Genomic DNA, 17,874 nt, shown 5'->3' on the forward strand with positions numbered 1-17,874 from the left:
TATTGTAAATGTGAGAGGATTTTATTTAAAATAAAAAGGTGATTTAGAAAACATAAATACCAGTATTTTGTCGTGTTAGTTTGGTTAAAATTTTTTTCAGATTTAAATTTTTTCTTACCTTTCATTAATAGGTAGTATAGATCAATCAGTGTTAAAAGAATTACCCCCTGAACTCCTGGCAGAAATTGAATCCACCATGCCACTTTGTGAACGTGTGAAAATGAACAAACGCAAACGTAGCACAGTTAATGAAAAGCCAAAATATGCTGAAATCAGTTCAGATGAAGATAATGATAGTGATGAAACTTTTGAATGTAAGTATCACATAACCTTTTTTTAACAATTAAAAGGCAGATTGATGTGTTTGTTTTATTACTGGGGGGTTAACGAGCACAATAACCTTAATTTTTAATAATCTAGTATAGCAATTTTTTCTTTATAATTTAAAAATGTATAAGTGATAGGTGAGATCAGTTGGCACCAAGAAAAAAAAAATTTAAATGAGCTATAATTAGTGTTAAACACCAGGTATGTGTCTATATGTATTTTAAAACATTTATTGAGCTCCTATATGTTAGGAACTGAGAATAAAATCCAAATAAGATGTGACCCATATCTCAAAGAGTCTTCAGCCTATTGGGGGAATATATAAGTAAATGATTGTGGTGCAGTGATAATAGTTAAATCCAGCATATTGTGGGAACACATTGGATTGGCATCAAAATCAGAATTGGGGTTCAGAGAATGCTTACTGGAAGAGGTGACACTTGAGTTGAGTCTTGAAGGACACGTAGGAGATAGCCAGATAAAGAAATATTTAAAAACCATACTATCACTAAATTACTAATGGATTAGCCACATTATGGATTATCTGTGTGGTTTGGACCTGGCTTCTCCTTTTTGCCCAGCTGTGTCCTGGAATTCCTCCCTTGTTTCACTGTTTTCCAGAGCTGGCTTCTTCACTACACAGCTACCTCTCTACAACACTGTGATCACCTGTCTTTGCACTAGACTTGCTATACCTCGCCTGTCTTCCTACTGGTCCACTGAAAAAGTTCTTCTCTTTTATCCCTATCTTCCTTCTTCTGGAGCAAGAGAATTGAGCCTAGCCAAGAGGGGTCAGCAACCTTGGTTGACTTAAACGGCATTCAGTGGAAACAGACTATGGGAGATCTTCACTTGTGTGCCAACTGACTTAGTCATAATGACCAAAAGAAGTGGGAAGACCACCAGTGTGTTCTACCTTTTCCACCTAGTATCCATAGATTGAGGTGTGACAAGCAAGGGCAGGAAGGACAGATGCATGCTGCCATTCTTAAGTGTATATTGCTGATGGAAGCTCTTCACCTCCTCCAAAGTTCTTAACCAATGTTCATTTACTCTGATCATTTTTAAATTGTGAGCCTTTGAGCTATGAACAATAGACTATGAATACTGAACAAAGTTTTAAAATTGAAATAAAATATACAGCAAAGATAATCTGACATTTAATTATATGTATGATTGTTAAAATTTGTATTATGAGATGTATTTACACACAGTATATTAAAGTGGCTAAAGTTAATTTTTTATTATAATTAAATATTTTGGTCATATGCGAACATGATTAGCTCGGAAAAGTGAACAGAAAAAGGAAATTTGTTGACCCAGAAACTTCTTCCCTTTTATATACATGCCTGTTCACTCCCTCTCCTTTCCCCTAATGCATTAACATTTCTAGAACAGCTGAGAAGGCCCTTAGTTGCAGTTTTATTTTCAGTTACACTTCAGCTCAAGTTTATTGATAATGGCTATTTGCATGGTTAAATTGATGAGAATTCTGAAGCTACTTCACAATTAAAGGAAAAGGATTTCACACTCAGAAATGCCCACCAAGTGTAAAGTAGTGGAGACTAGAGCCACACATCTCATGTTTGTCATTAATGCATTTACTATTCTTTTCCTTACTTTCTGTTATGGGAGATATTGTCTCATTTAAGGGGACATATACTTCATCTGAAGCCATGGATACCGTTATATCGGTGGCCCCAAAATTTGAAAGTTAATATTACTTATTTAGAGAAGCTGGGCTTTAACTCCTGCTGGGAGAAAGTTTCTGTAGAATTTAAAGAGTTCTCAGAGTAGCTTCCTGTTTATTTCAATACAATTAACTATAGGAAAGTGACCGTGAGGACCATGGATGGGAGTTGTGAAATATATCTATTTGGTAGTTGACATCAACCAAGTTGTCATACAAAAAGAGTAGTGAGAATATGGTACAATAAAAAGTGTTAAAGTATTATGAGAACACGAGTTCCAAGCATTATACTGCTTTGAGAGGGACTATTTTATGTACTTTAATTAGTACATTATAATCTTACAGTCTCACATCACACAGTAGTTTTATAGTGAAGGTGACATACGTGGCACACAGCACGCAGTGAGCTCCCTCCTCCCTCCCTGCCCCCCCTTGACCATACATAATATTGAGGTTGGCATTGATATTCTCACATATGTACATAATGTCAGTGGAAGTGTTTCTTTCATTATTTCTCCCTTTTCCCTTCCACGCAGACCACCTCCCGTATTCCACTGGGGTTTCTTCTGAGGGTTTATCTGAGGTTTTACTGCAGTTTAAGCAAATGGTTTTCTAAAATCGAAAACTAAGGAAATAGTTTTGTTGAAAGACAGAGGAAAGAACTGAGTGACTTTGAAAGTTGGGCCACACAGAATTGTATACTCATAGCACAAATAAAAAGTCACTGGGTGCCCTGGGGAAGGTAAAGAGAATATATAGGAAGCTGATTTGTGAAATTTGGAAAGGAAAAGTACCAATTCATACTTTTAGTACTTCTCAGTTGTCTCCTTTCCTGCTTTTTCTAAAGTAATGAAGGAAATGGAGAAAACAAGCTAACCACAATGAGATGGGATCCAGGGAACCTAATTGCAACACACAGTGTGTCATAAAAGTTGTGGAGGTTTTTTTCCACCCCATTTTTATCAAACTGCCTAAACTTTAATAAATGGGAAGTAAAAAAATCTTCAAGGCCTATAAACAGTTATCACCTGTATAGCATATTGTATATAGTTGCTAATGACTACAAGATTTTTCAAGCATTTTCTACTCTTAGGATTGCATGTTGGAAATAGATTTCTTATGACATTTATTAAAATGCAAAAAGAGTAAAGTAGGTCATGTTAGTTTGGGTTCAGAAGTGTGAGACTTCATATTTAAGATCACAGAATACTACTTTTTGAACTAGTTTGCTTGTTAGTTGCTAAATTCTCATTTGGTTGACTTAGTGAAAGAGAAGGATTTAGTGAATGTTATACAAAAATGACCTGTTTCTCACACACTCATACACACACACACACACACACACACACACACACACACACCACTTAATATAAGAGACACCTATCATTAAGGAAATGTACCGAGGCATACCCCAATCATAAAAATCTTACCTCTCTTCACATACTTCACAACTAAATTTATACCTAATTATAAAGAAAATAATTGATGATTCACATATATCATTTATATGTCCTTCATATGAATCCTGTTACTACTGTACCAAACCCATAGACACAAAGAAATAGAAACAGAATTACCTTTTTCTGCCATATGATCCATAGATTAGGTAGAAGGGTTCAAAACCAGAAGACTAGATTTTTGAATCAATAAGAATAATTAGGGCAGCATGTGAGAGTAATTAGCCAGAAAAAAGACATTTATTATGTCTTTTTAAGACATTTATTTTGTCCACATATGAGGACATTGACATAAGTATAGATAGAGTACATGATCCAGAGACTGACATTCTTTTGTGTGGGTGAGTGTAGGTGTGTGTTGTGTATTGCTAGGGATTGAACCCAGGGCATTCTGCCACTGAACTACACCCCAGCCCTTTCTTAGAAATGTTTTATTATGAGACAAGGTCTTACTAGGTTGCTGAGAATCTTGCTGAATTGCTAAAGCTGTCCTTGAACTTATTGTCCTCCTGTCTCAGACTCCCAAGTACAGAGATAACAGGCATGCACCACCATGCCCAGTAAGACTGACATTCTTAAATCTAAGCCAAGTAGGGGACTCAACAGATTTGTCTTAGGTGTTAGGAGTTCAGAAAAGAAACCAGTCACAAGGAAGCAAGGGAGTCAAACAACAGACTAAAAAATACATCTGTCAGCAACAAGTGTTCACTGTAATTACCAGTGTATCATTTCAAGGTAGGACATAACAGTTCTCTTGATCAGTTTTAACTTGATGGTTTGTATACCTTAGAGCAGGTGTTATAAATATGTGTTCCTTATGCTGCCCTCTACCTCTCACTGCAGATATTTCTAATCAGTCTTTTATGTTGAACTGTGACGCTCTCTTTGAGCTCAGAATTATATTCAAGTTAATGCATTAATATTACCAGTTAATCAGAGTTGATGTGTCAGATGAAATGTGTTTGCCCTGTCTGCCTAGAGGCTTCTGTCAGTACTGGTGATTTTAACAAAATGCTTAGACCCCTGGAAGGATGGGGAAGATTGAAGGTAACATATATAAATATGCTTATGTAGCATGCATAAGCTTAGAAACTTTTCTCCTTAGGTTTAACAAGCCTATTGTTGGAGAACTGAATTCAATATTTTTTCAATTCATTATTATTTACAATAATACTGGTTTATTCTGTCTATGTAGGTTTGTGATGTTAGATCATCAGAGCTTATGGAATTTATTGCTAAGTTGTGGGTATAGTAGTTACTAATTGATGATATACTTCATTACCTATATTCTGTAATTCTTTCTCAAAAGTTGACTTTTCTCCAAAACCTTACTCTCCATCAATCTAAATGCTTTATGATGGTTCTGTTTTTATCTAAATCTTAAATAAAGGTTTTATAAGCCTTAATTAATTTTGAAGTTTACATATAATCTTTACTGACATATTGAATAACTTTGATTGAAATGTTCACTGTGGTGTAATTCCCAGAACCTTTCTATCTGTTTATTAGGAAACTAAGTGAGTGGAAAATTTTAACTCTAGATGAATTATGCTAAAATTAATGGTACTCTTTCTATACCATATCTTAAATTTATGGGCAGACAAAATTACTCAATTCCTAGACCTCATTCGGTTCATTTGTAAAGTACAAGTTTTAATAGTCTTTTTAAATGAGGTAAATTATTTGTCATGGGGATTTGCTTCTAGCCTCTAGGAAACGACATAAAAAAGATGATGATAAAGCTTGGGAATATGAAGAGCGTGACAGAAGAAGCTCTGGGGATCATAGGCGAAGTGGCCACTCTCATGAAGGAAGAAGGAGTTCAGGTGGTGGTCGTTACCGAAACCGAAGTCCATCAGATTCTGACATGGAAGATTATTCTCCTCCTCCCAGCCTTAGTGAGGGTAATTCATCTGTGTCAACAGTTCCTTACAAAACTGGGTTTAAATTTAGGGCTTTACCTTTGAAGAATACTTTATATTGTGTTATGAGTTAATTATTTATTTAATTAAGATAAAAGTATATATTTAGTTTGGATTTATGGTCACTGTTGTTAAAGGATTAAATTAATGCTAAGGATCAAAAGTGTAAACATTTTAAAATTGTCATTCCTACATTTCAGTATTTCTTTTTGTTTATTTCAGTTGCTAGAAAAATGAAGAAAAAAGAAAAACAGAAGAAAAGAAAAGCTTATGAACCAAAATTAACACCAGAAGGTAACATTTTAGGGTGTTGTTGTTATTATTGTTCTTTTACATTTTAGGGGTTTTGCTAGTCTTTAGTCACTTATCTACTTGGAATGTGGTCATAAAATAGGTATCTTTCCACTTGCAGAGATGATGGACTCTTCAACTTTTAAGAGATTCACAGCCTCAATAGAGAACATCTTGGATAATTTAGAAGATATGGATTTCACTGCATTTGGTAAAATCAATTTAAGATATATTCATTTACCCTAAGTATGTCTCTAGCTTTTTTCCAGATACTCTAGAGTATATAGAGGCATGGACTGTGCTATCAAGAAACTTGAAATCTAGTTGTAGAGTCAAATATTGTCCATATGCTTCTTAGTACAAAGATCAGGTACAAAATTAGTTATCTTTGTGTAGGGGGAGAGGGCTAGTGATCAAAGCCAGGGCCTTATACATGCTAAACAAGTGTTCTACCACTGAACTACATCCCCAACCCCTAATTAGTCAAGTCTTGATAATTAATGTCTTAGGAGTCCTGAGAGTACAGCTACCATAATAGTTGAGAGTAATTAAAGAAGTCCTAGTGCAGGCAAGGCTTGAGTAGAACCTAGATAATGAAGGGCAAAAAAGAGAAATAGGAATCTGTTCATCTTTTCACTTATTATAATGGTCAATATTTATTGAATACATACTGTGTGTTAAGTACTAAAGGTGCAAATATAAATAAGACTTCAGCCCCTTTGTTATGGAATAAGGAATATAGTATGAAAACAAAAAGTAAACAAGTAGAATATAGTTAGGTTAATGTGAAATTCATATATTATTTTTACAGTAACATGTAAAGAATATCTATAAATACAAAAATCTTATATTTTTAAAATACCGCTTTTGGTATAGAGAGCTACTTTCAGCAATGTTATACCAACAACAACTGGTAAAAACACTAATGTCAAATTTATGTGAAAGCAACGTGGCAAGCCGGGAGTGGTGGGGAACACCTGTAATCCTAGTACTTGAGAGGCAGAGACAGGAGGCTCATGGGTTCCAGCACATTTTCAGCAACCTAGTGAGACTCTTGATATCCTAGTGAGATCCTATTTCCAAACAAAAAATGGAAAGAGCTCAGAGGTAGAATGTTCCTGGGTTCAATCCCCAGCCCCCCCCCAAAAAAAATGCCATATGGCATACATTAATTGTGCTGTGATTCCTTAGAAGCATAGAGGTGTGGTGCTCTCTTTTAAAAGTGCTTATTTTGTGAAAATTACTTATCTAATTTTTTTTTTCTGATTATGTAGAATATCAGTTTCATCTTTTTAAAACTTTCCAGTTCTAGTCTGAGAAATTCTCTTCTATGTCATTTAGGGTCCCAAAAGGAAAACAGAAGCCCTCTCAAATTAGGCTACTTTGAGAAAGAGTTATTTACAAATAGACTAAATTATGAAGATGGAGTGAAAATAGTGCCTGCCAGAATCCAGGCTTAACAGTCATGGAACTGTTACCACCCCTATACCCAAAAAAGAGAAATCATAAGAACTCCCCCAATAGGAAAAAATATTGTAGAATATAGGTACAAAGAAGCATACTTTTTGGACAGAGGAAATCTTGTGAGGAAATAGCCAGGGATATAAATAGCCTGATCTTACTATCCTTCTCTTTGATCTTCTGACAGGGCATCCCACTGGCTGAACCCAAACAGAAGCCAGAGGGCATGGGAGACAGTTGATGTAGTTCATACAGGTCAGCCTCCTGGGGCAGAGAGCATGGTTGAAAAGGGTCAATAGTGTATTTACAGTGGTAAGGATAAGATGACTATCTTCCTTTTCTAGTCAGAGCTCTAATTTTACTCCTGCCCTTTTTCATTAAGGGCTTGCAGAAGTCCCTTTAGTTAATTGTTTGGTTTGTTTGTATCAGTATGACAAAAAAATTTTATTAAAAAGTTAACCCTACCAGTTGAGTCATTTCTTTTACCTAAACTGTGTTTTTTCTTTTTTGATATGGTTTTTTAGGTGACGATGATGAAATTCCTCAGGAACTGCTGTTAGGAAAACATCAGCTTAATGAACTCGGGAGTGAATCTGCTAAAATTAAAGCAATGGGTATTATGGATAAGGTATCTCAGTAAAGTAAAATTTATAAATTTTTTAGTAGCTTAATGTTTTCAGGGTAAGTTATGAAGTTTACATAAATAATACTGGGACCTCAGGGTTGTCTTTTTTTTTTTTTTTTTTTTTTTTTCTTCTTCAGGTCTGGGGATGGGACTGAGAGGCATTTGACCTCCGAGCTACACCCCCTGCCCAATTTTTTATTCTTTATTTTGAAACAGGGTCTCACTGAGTTGTGGAGGGCCTCACTAAGTAGCTGAGGCTATCCGTGAACCGCGATCCTCCGGCTCAGGCTCCTAAATCCTGGGATTACAATCATGCACCACCACGCCTGGCTCTGTCTTTTGAGAATCTCATGAATTATTTTTTTAAAAAAAGTCCTGATTGCTATGCAAATACAGTTAGAGAATTTCTCTTTCCTTCTCCCCTGACCAAGGTTCTTTTTGTACAGAATTGTCAATCTAAAGTCCTAAATTTCCTGGTCTGTAACATAGAGATGATGATTTATCATTCAGGTATTATTAAAGAAGTTCAATAATTACATGTAGCTAATATTTCTTACTCTATTTTTTTATTTTATTTTATTTTATTTTTTGCGGGTCTGGGGATGGAACCCAGAGGCATTTAACCTCTGAGCTCTACCCCCTGCCCTATTTTTTCTTTATTTTGAAACCGGGTCTCACTGAGTTGCAGAAGGCCTCACTAAGTAGCTGAGGCTGTCTGCGAACCGCGATCCTCCAGGTCTCAGCCTTCCAAATGCTGGGATTACAAGCGTGCGCCACCACGCCCGGTTTATTTCTTACTCTTTAAAAAGGCCCATTTGCAGCTGGGCGTGGTGGCGCACGCTTGTAATCCCAGTGCTTGGGAGGCTGAGACAGGAGGATCGCACAGGTTTGAAGCCAGCCTCAGCTATTTAGTGAGGCTCTCAGCAACTTAGTGAGACCCTGCTTCCAAATAAAGTATAAAATAGGTCTGCGAATATAGCCCGGAGGGAGAAAGCCCCTGGGTTCTACCCCCAGACCACAAAAAAAAAATCCTAAAAAGGCACATTTGATAACTATTGTCAAAGTTTGGATGTTTTGTCAAAAGTGTTAGTAGTTTTAATGTGTTGTGAAATGGTCCAAAGCAATATTTGGGGGAACTTGCTTCTGTGCTACAGCATGAGTAATCAAACTAGTTTAATGTCAGTTACTCTGTTTATCTCTTACTTGGCTCCTTTGGACCATTGGGTTGAATGTCCTCGCAGCAGGGTAGGAGTACTATTAAGCCAAGAGAATATGAGAAATAGTTGGCTACTGACAGAACCTCCACTTTCTTTGTAAAAAATTGAACAGGAAACATATTTTAAAGTAAGACAATAATTGTCTACTAAATAAAGCAGTTTCACATTCATAACTTTTGCCATTCTCAGTTTCATGGTTTTTTTGTTTTTTTTTTTTTCATTCAAAAATGCTATCTTGGGTTTTAAAAACCAGCCAAATAACATTGTAATATGAAGCCATGTGATGACTAAATCAGTGGGTGAAATCTTAAATGAGTACATTGTTCATATGCGTGTTCATTGTTACTACCAAAGGAACAGAGGGTCTGGCATCAGAATAAATTGATTCCTACCTAGATATATGATAGGAGTTGAGCTAGAAAAACATGTACTCATTCTGTGTTTGCTCAAAGTGTTTTCAGAAACTGGTGATTAAGTCTTTGTAAGTGGGACTTGAGTGTAGTTTTAAGGGGAATTATTTTCCCCCTCTTTAAGAAGGTGATAATGTTATATATCTTCTATAGCTCAAAGAGAATAATTGTACAGGTTGTTTCTTGAATCGTTTTTTACTTTTATCAATGACCAATAGAAGAATTTATGTTCCCATTTTAGCTTTCAACTGACAAAACTGTGAAAGTACTAAATATCTTGGAGAAGAATATTCAGGATGGGTCAAAGCTTTCCACTTTGTTAAATCATGTGAGTTTAAGATCCAAATTGTTAATTTAACTCTTAATATTGATTTGATATAATTTTTTAACAATAGCTTTGATTTATAGAGGAAATTCCACATTAATTTGAACTTGTTATATACATTGTCATTGCTAGTAGAATAAGACAGATATAAATATATTAAGTTTAGAGTACTGAAACTTAGTTTATGCTCTTATATGTGTGTTTAATATTTTCTTTTGTTTATGATATAATAGTAGATAGCAGATCTTGTTGACCTTTTTGGAGAAAAGTGGAAAATCTTTGTATACTAAAACATTGATCCTTATGTACACCATTTTTTTTTTTTTTTTTTTTTTTTTTTTTTTTTTGGTGGTACTGGGGTTCCTGGAAGCCCTTCTACCTCCGGGCTACACTCCCAGACCTATTTTTACTTTTTTTTTTTTTTTTTTGGTGGTACTGGGGTTCCTGGAAGCCCTTCTACCTCCGGGCTACACTCCCAGACCTATTTTTGCATTTTTATTTGGAAACAGGGTCTCCTAAGCCAGCGCGCGGGGCTAGCTTCGAACCTGCGCGATCCTCCTGTCTCTGCCTCCCAAGCGCGGGGATTACAAGCGTGCGCCACCACGCCCGGCCCTATTTTTACATTTTTATTTGGAAACAGGGTCTCTTAAGCCAGCGCGCGCGCGGCTGGCTTCGAACCTGCGCGATCCTCCTGTCTCTGCCTCCCAAGCGCGGGGATTACAAGCGTGCGCCACCACGCCCAGCCTTATGTACACCATTTTTATACCTAGCTCAAAGGGTGGTTGAAAGGATTAAGTGAGTTCATGTCACTGTGTCTGGCACATTGTAACTAGTCAATAAATGTTAACTGTAACTATTACTACATTTTAATATGTTTATATCAAACCACTGGTTGCAATGATTTGTGAGTTGACTAAAGTGAATTTCCTGGGATCTGCCTTCCTAGCATTCAGCAGACTTTATAAATCATATGTGCATTCAGATTGATGTCATTTCTAACAGTCAATATAGACATTGATGTGTACAGGTACTTAATATAAGAGATTAGAATTGGTGGGGTTATTTTTTGTTTTGTGGTACTGGGGGCCAAAATCCAGGAGCATTTTGCCTCTTAAGATACACCTCCAGCCCTATTTTACTTTTTATTTTAAAACAGAGTCTCACTAAGTTGCAGAGGGCCTGTAATCCTCCTGTCTCAGCCTCCCAAATATTAGGATTACAGGCATGCGCCATCATGCATGCCTAGTTGGGGGATATTCTAAGTTAATGAGTTTTCTTTAGTTTAAAAAATCTAAGAGGTTGACCCGGGCGTGGTAGTGCATGCTTGTAATCCCAGTACTTACAGGCATGTGCCACTATGCCCAGCTAATGCTCTTTTTAAATAGTTGTTTTTTATGTTGTTTATTTTGTTTTGTGATTCTGGAGGTAGAACCAAGGGCTATGCATTACCAGGGAAACTTCACTCTACCACTAAGCTAAATCTCCAGCCCCTTAATTAGTTTTTGAAATTAGGAACAAATGGCTTAGACAGATGTATAGTGGCAATCTTCTTCATTAATCTACAGGTTATTTAATGACTTCACCAAGAAACTGTAGTAAACACTTTCAAGAAGCTAAAATTTTGGGGCTGGTGTGTAGCTCAGTAGTAGAGCACATGTTTACCATGCAAGAGGCTGAGAAGTATTTCTAGGTTGTGAAGTTTGCATTTCATAAAAAGGGACATGGTAAAAGTATTTACTCTTTAACAGTAAGCTATACATAAAGTAAAATGAAATCTTCTATCAGTTGTTGAATTACCTACTTTAGGAAATAAGTCTTCACTAGTCTGCATATCTCTATGTTTTTTGGATTGGAGTAGGGTTGCTAGAGTTTGAACCCAGGGCCATTCTGTCACTGAGGTATACAACTATCCCTATACATATATGTCTATATTCAGTTTCAATTTCAAAAAAAGTGTTGTTGAAAAATAATATTAAGGATGGTTGAGTCAGTAACATTTAATTGATTACAAATGAAAGTTCTACCCTTTGTTAATATTTTCTTTGCTTTCTTTTATAAAGTTAACTATCATATTTACACCCAAGACACAAAATTAATTTAAGTTAATTAATTTAATACAATGTAGTGTACTAAGCTAAAATCTTAAGGTACACACAAAGTAACTTTGTCACTAGAGTGTCACCTAGTGGTAAAAGTAGGAGGAAGAGTGTTAGAAAATATTAAAACTACGGAAAAAAGAATACAAAAAATAAAACAAAACTGCTGCTTAAAATAGTATTAATATTTATGCTTCTTCCCAAATACTCTTTCAGGAATATTTTGGAAGTGTTCTGGATATTCTTTCCAAGTATACACATCACAAATGTGTTTTCTTCCCATGAGAATTAAATATATAATAATTTTTATTGATGTTTTGGGTCTACAAATATGTTTGTTTCCACTTCATTAATAATGTGCTATCTTACAGAATAATGATACTGAAGAAGAAGAAAGATTATGGAGAGACCTTATTATGGAGAGAGTTACAAAATCAGCAGATGCCTGTCTTACAACTATCAACATTATGACATCCCCTAACATGCCAAAAGCTGTATACATTGAAGATGTAATTGAAAGAGTTATACAGTACACTAAATTTCATTTGCAGAATACACTCTATCCTCAGTATGATCCTGTTTACAGAGTAGATCCCCATGGAGGTTGGTTTGCTCTTTTATATTGATAGTTTTAAAATAAAATATCAAAATAATCTGTTGTAAATTTTTCCATGTTAAATGAGTCAATCATTCAGAATGGCACCAAAATTTTTAGATTACATAGCTCATAGTAAACATTGACCTTGATTTGGTATTTGAGTAAAAGGTAGAAATCTTAGTTACTATAATGCTTGTTTAATTATGATTTGTTTAGCACCTACAGATTGGGTATCCCTAATTTGAAAATCCAAATGCTGTGAAATCTGAAACTTTTTTTTGAGTGCCATCAAAAACACTTAAAAGTTTTGGAGTTTGTAGTATTCTATACTGTTGAGCTAGGGATGCTCAACTGGCAAAGTATATGGAAATATTCCAAAATCTGAAGAACTTTGGAATTTGAAATTTTTTTGGTCCCAAGAATTTTGGATAGGGTTCCTTTGTGTAATTTATGTATATTTGAAATTATTTCTACTGGCCAAAGAAATTTTGAGATAATATTAGCATCTGCTTTCATTATGACTTCTAATTTTACCCCCAATAGTAGTTAATCTATAAAATGAATTGATTCAAGATATATATTCTTTCTTCTATTCCTAACTTTTATTTAATGAACAATGAAATAGATTATGTGTATATAATATATTTGATTATTTTTGCATAATAATGAAAAGTTAGTTTTAAGAAAAATATAATTTTTGCTACCTTAGTCCAATGAAAGAATTAGAAGTTATGATAAAGTAATATTTTAGATTCAAGAATTTAATTCCACTGAAATGTGCTATAGATGGTTATAAGAATGTTTCTTATAGAATATCCATAGAGAATAGTTTCTCTTTTAATAAATAACCGGCTTTGTTCGCTAGATTTCATTTTTACATGCCAAAATAATTGTTCTTTTAATTTAGAAAACAGTTTCAGACCTGTTTATGGAAAAATATTAGAAGTCCAATATTTTTCTTATCTTGAATTTTTTTTCATTTTAGGAGGATTATTAAGTTCAAAGGCAAAGCGGGCTAAATGTTCTACTCATAAGCAGAGAGTAATAGTAATGCTTTATAACAAAGTTTGTGACATTGTTAGCAGCTTATCAGAATTGCTAGAGATACAACTTCTTACAGACACCACAATTCTTCAGGTAAGTTGTTTTGAGGCATTTTGTAAATTTCTAGAAAAAACAATATAAGAGGAGAATCTAATTGAGTCTAGCATAACTTCTTCAACTCAGTAATAATGCCAGCACTATGTTAACTTTTCCCATTCAGATAGCATTATTTCTAACTGAAGAAGTAAAAATTCAGGGGAGTTTTAGGAAGAAACATTTTGGGCAGAAGACAAATGTAATATAAATTCCAAACTCCAAATTCTTTGAAAGATAAATTCTTTCTTTTATAATATGTCAGAATATTTTATCCAGGAAAATAAATGTTTTTTGTTTCTTTATATTCTCATAGAATTTTCAATCTGAAAGATAGAGATCAGAGCCAGGCATGAAGGCACTTGCTATAATTTCAGTACTTGGTAGGCTAAAACAGGAGGATAGCATTTTCAAAGCCCAGCATGGAGTAATTTAACAGACCCTGTTTCAAAATTAAAAATAAACTACGGCTGGGGTATAGCTAAGAGAAAGAATGCTCTTTGGTTCAATCTTCAGACTACAAACAATAAGTAAATAATAAAAAGGGCTAGGGGTTGTAGCTCAGAGATAGAATTCCCCTGGATTCAATCCCCAGGATCACCAAAAAAAAAAAAAAAAAAAAAAATTGAAAAAGATGAAGATTAGAGGAAAGATAGCTATGAAGCAGCGTACCTGATTTATGTGCTAACATGCTTGAGAGAAAGGGAACAGAGAAGGGAATACATGCTGACTAGGCGAGGGAAAGAAAATGTTCTCCCAGTATTTTCTGGTAGGTTTATGAATGTTATTGGAATTCAGTATGATAGAATGTTACTGAAATCAACTAAAGATATGTAACTAATTTGTTTTTTCCTTTTCAGGTTTCATCAATGGGAATAACCCCATTTTTTGTAGAAAATGTCAGTGAACTGCAATTATGTGCCATTAAGTTAGTCACTGCGGTAAGTATAATTATGTTTTCATTTACCTTCAAGTAAAATAATACTGATGTCACTTAATCCAGACTTCCAAAAATTAATGTACATTCCTGATTTCTAGTATATTCATTTCACTATAAGAACTGTGTTTTGGTGTCTCACTAGATTTTGTGAACTGAGGATTCATTTTTTCTGTTCCATGTAGGCTTATTCTGCTTTTGTTGAATTTAAGATACTTCTAAATATTTTTAAATTTCTTAATATTTATAACAATCAGAATGAGCCAGGTGTGGTGGCGCATGCTTGTAATCCCAGCACTTGGGAGGCTGAGACAGGAGGATCACACGGATTCGAAGCCAGCCTCAGCTATTTAGAGAGGCTTTCAGCAAGTTAGTGAGACCCTATTTCCAAATAAAATAAAAAATAGGTCTACTGGTGTAGCCCAGAAGTAGAAAAGCCCCTGGGTTTCACCCACAGTACCACAAAAAATAATAATAATAAAATAAAATCAGAATGATTTAAAATCACTTAAATCTTGTTCTATTTCCATACCCAAGATATTATACCCCTTTAAATGAAACTGCGTATTCTTTGACTTCTGTAAGAATATAATTAATTACAAAATTTGAGTGTAGGATCTTAAGTCATTACCATTGAAGATGTTGAAAATATTTTTATTCTGAATACTAGAAAATGTTTTTATTACATGGAATTGTACCATGTTCTTGTTTTTTATTATAATAAGTTTAACTTGTACTTTTATAATTGCTAAACAGGTGTTCTCAAGATATGAAAAACATAGGCAGTTAATTTTGGAAGAAATTTTTACTTCACTTGCAAGATTACCAACCAGTAAGAGGAGTTTAAGGAACTTCAGGTAACTATAACAAAATAATGAAGAACTACATTTTATTATAATATCATATATTTATTCTTTATCATTTCTGTCTGGTGTCTATTTTAATAATTAAATAAAAAGGTAATATTGTCAGAACAGCATGAAGAATAGCTTAGATGTGGGAAAGCACATTTGACATTATTGACATTTTGGGCCAAGTAATGTTTTGTTGTGCAGAGCTTTCCTTTGCCTTTCAAGATGCTTAGCAGCTTCCCTAACCTCTGCCTGTATATGCCAGTAGAAATTCCTCCTTCCAGTGTGGATCTCCAGACACTGGAGGGAAAACTCATCTATGCTCTACACAAAAAGCAATAGAAAATAATGGCCTATTGAATCAGGCCTATTGAAAGATTTTATGAGCTATGATAAGGAACTTTATCTGTCAGGTATTAAGGCATTCATTTTTTTCTACTTTTTATTTATTTATTTCTACTGGGGATTAAACCCAGGGTCATTCTATCTCTGACCATTGAACCCTGGGGCATTTTATCTCCAAGCTACACCTGAGCTCTATTTTTATTTTTGAAACAGGGTCTCACTAGGTTGATTTAGAATCTGACTACTTGCTAAATCTGACCTCAAACCTGTGGTCCTACTGTCTCAGCCTCCCGAGTACTGGGATTTTACAAGTATGCACATTAAATTTTTTTTAAAAAAGGTGAAATATTACCTAAAGTATAGAGAAGGGACATGGGATTATATGTTCTTAAATCACTAGGCACGCTATAACCAAAGAATGTTATATTGCTGTAGTCAGTGTTATTCTCTCTGCCAACAAGGTAATTGTTATCATAATTATTAAATTCTTGGGTGAGGGTGGGCATGGTGGCGCAATGCTTGTAATCCCAGTACTTTGGAGGTTGATACTGGAGGATTGTAGGTTTGAAGCCAACCTTAGCAGCTTAGTGAGGCTCTCAGTAACTTAGTGAGACCCTGTTTGCAAATAAAATATAAAATGGTCTGGAGTTGTAGCATAGAGGTCTATCTCCAATACCACAAAAAAATTTAAAAATAAATAAATTCTTGGGTGATTAATATAGATTTATTTTAGATTATTTTAAAAGCCACCTTTTGTAAAATAATTATTGTTATCTTAATCATTTTTGGACTAATTGTGCATTAATAAACATCTATTCTCTGTTAAAACTCAAATAAAATCTATCAACACATAATTCTTGAGTCAGGCATAGTGGTACATGCTTGTAATCCCAGTACTTGGGAGACTGAGGCAGAAGGATGATGGATTCACAACCGGCCTTAGCTACTTAGTGAGGCTCTCTGCAACTTGTTAAAAAATAAAGAATAAATAATAGGGCTGGGGTGTAGCTTGGAAATAGAATGACCCGGGTTCCATCCCCAGTACTGCAAAAACAAAAAAACAAAAAAAGCTTACATTTGTACAATATATAAAGAAAAAATACTAAGTAATTGAGTGTTAATATGTGCCACTGACCTCATACTGTAGCACAGAAAATGAGAGTTGATTTGTGTAGCAGATTATGATACCAGATGACCACTTCATTCATTAGATAATTGACAGAATGTGTGGGCATTTGGAAACTTTGGAAGACTTTTTATCATTTTTAAAAATCATTCTAATAAACATTCGAGAGTTCTTCATTGTAAACTTTTATCTACAGCGAATAAAAAGTATAGAAATTTGTATTAAATATACTTTTCTATTTAATTATCTGAGCATACATAGGCATTTATTTGGTACTTTTTCTAACTCATTAAAAATTATTAGACATAGCCGGGCGTGGTAGCACATGCTTGTAATCCTAGCATTCAGGAGGCTGAGACCGGAGGATCGCGATTTGCGGACAGCCTCAGCTACTTAGTGAGGTCCTCTGCAACTTAGTGAGACCCTGTTTCAAAATAAAGAATAAAAAATAGGGCAGGAGGTGTAGCTCGGAGGTCAAATGCCTCTGGGTTCCATCCCCAGACCCGCAAAATAATAATAATAATAATGATAATGATAATAATAATAATTAGACATAAAAACACTGACATAAGCACTAAATATAATGTTTAGAAATTTTGATAAAACTGAAACTTTCAAATGATGGTTAACTTGTAAAATAAGATTATCTTCATGTTCTATATAATTTAAATTTTTTTTACTTAAAGGTTAAATAGTAGTGATATGGATGGAGAACCTATGTATATTCAGATGGTTACAGCACTGGTTTTACAACTTATTCAATGTGTAGTACACTTACCATCATCAGAGAAGGACTCTAACTCAGAAGAGGACTCAAATAAAAAAGTAAGGAAATATTTTCAAAATTTTCTGACTTTTTACCTTAATGTATAATAGAAACACCAGTATTCTCTGATGTTCTTATAAAACTGAAGTTCTTAATTAGGTATTCATGATTGGACTTGAGTGAAGTCTGATTCTGACTCAAATTTTCAAGTCATGGAGCATGCAAACCATTTTAATCTTTCTGAATTCAAGCCCCAGTATCAAAAAATGAAAATAAAAAATAGATTCAGGTGT

General features: G+C 34.5%; 1 protein-coding gene across 1 annotated transcript in view; it reads left to right on the top strand.

The window, feature by feature from the left end:
• Positions 1–17,874, top strand: part of NIPBL (NIPBL cohesin loading factor) — a gene marked incomplete at both ends in the record, with an annotated part of 122,576 nt that overhangs the window by 45,309 nt on the left and 59,393 nt on the right. The window contains 11 exons of the mRNA XM_080694804.1: positions 132–314; positions 5,181–5,378; positions 5,619–5,690; positions 5,809–5,898; positions 7,673–7,776; positions 9,642–9,728; positions 12,193–12,424; positions 13,405–13,556; positions 14,417–14,497; positions 15,250–15,350; positions 17,502–17,640. Of these exons, the coding sequence (XP_080550930.1) occupies positions 132–314; positions 5,181–5,378; positions 5,619–5,690; positions 5,809–5,898; positions 7,673–7,776; positions 9,642–9,728; positions 12,193–12,424; positions 13,405–13,556; positions 14,417–14,497; positions 15,250–15,350; positions 17,502–17,640 (1,439 nt within the window). The remainder of the gene's footprint in view (positions 1–131; positions 315–5,180; positions 5,379–5,618; positions 5,691–5,808; positions 5,899–7,672; positions 7,777–9,641; positions 9,729–12,192; positions 12,425–13,404; positions 13,557–14,416; positions 14,498–15,249; positions 15,351–17,501; positions 17,641–17,874) is intronic.

The sequence above is a fragment of the Muscardinus avellanarius genome (genome assembly GCF_963383645.1).
Source record: "Muscardinus avellanarius genome assembly, chromosome: 1".
In the NCBI taxonomy this organism is placed as follows: domain Eukaryota; kingdom Metazoa; phylum Chordata; class Mammalia; order Rodentia; family Gliridae; genus Muscardinus; species Muscardinus avellanarius.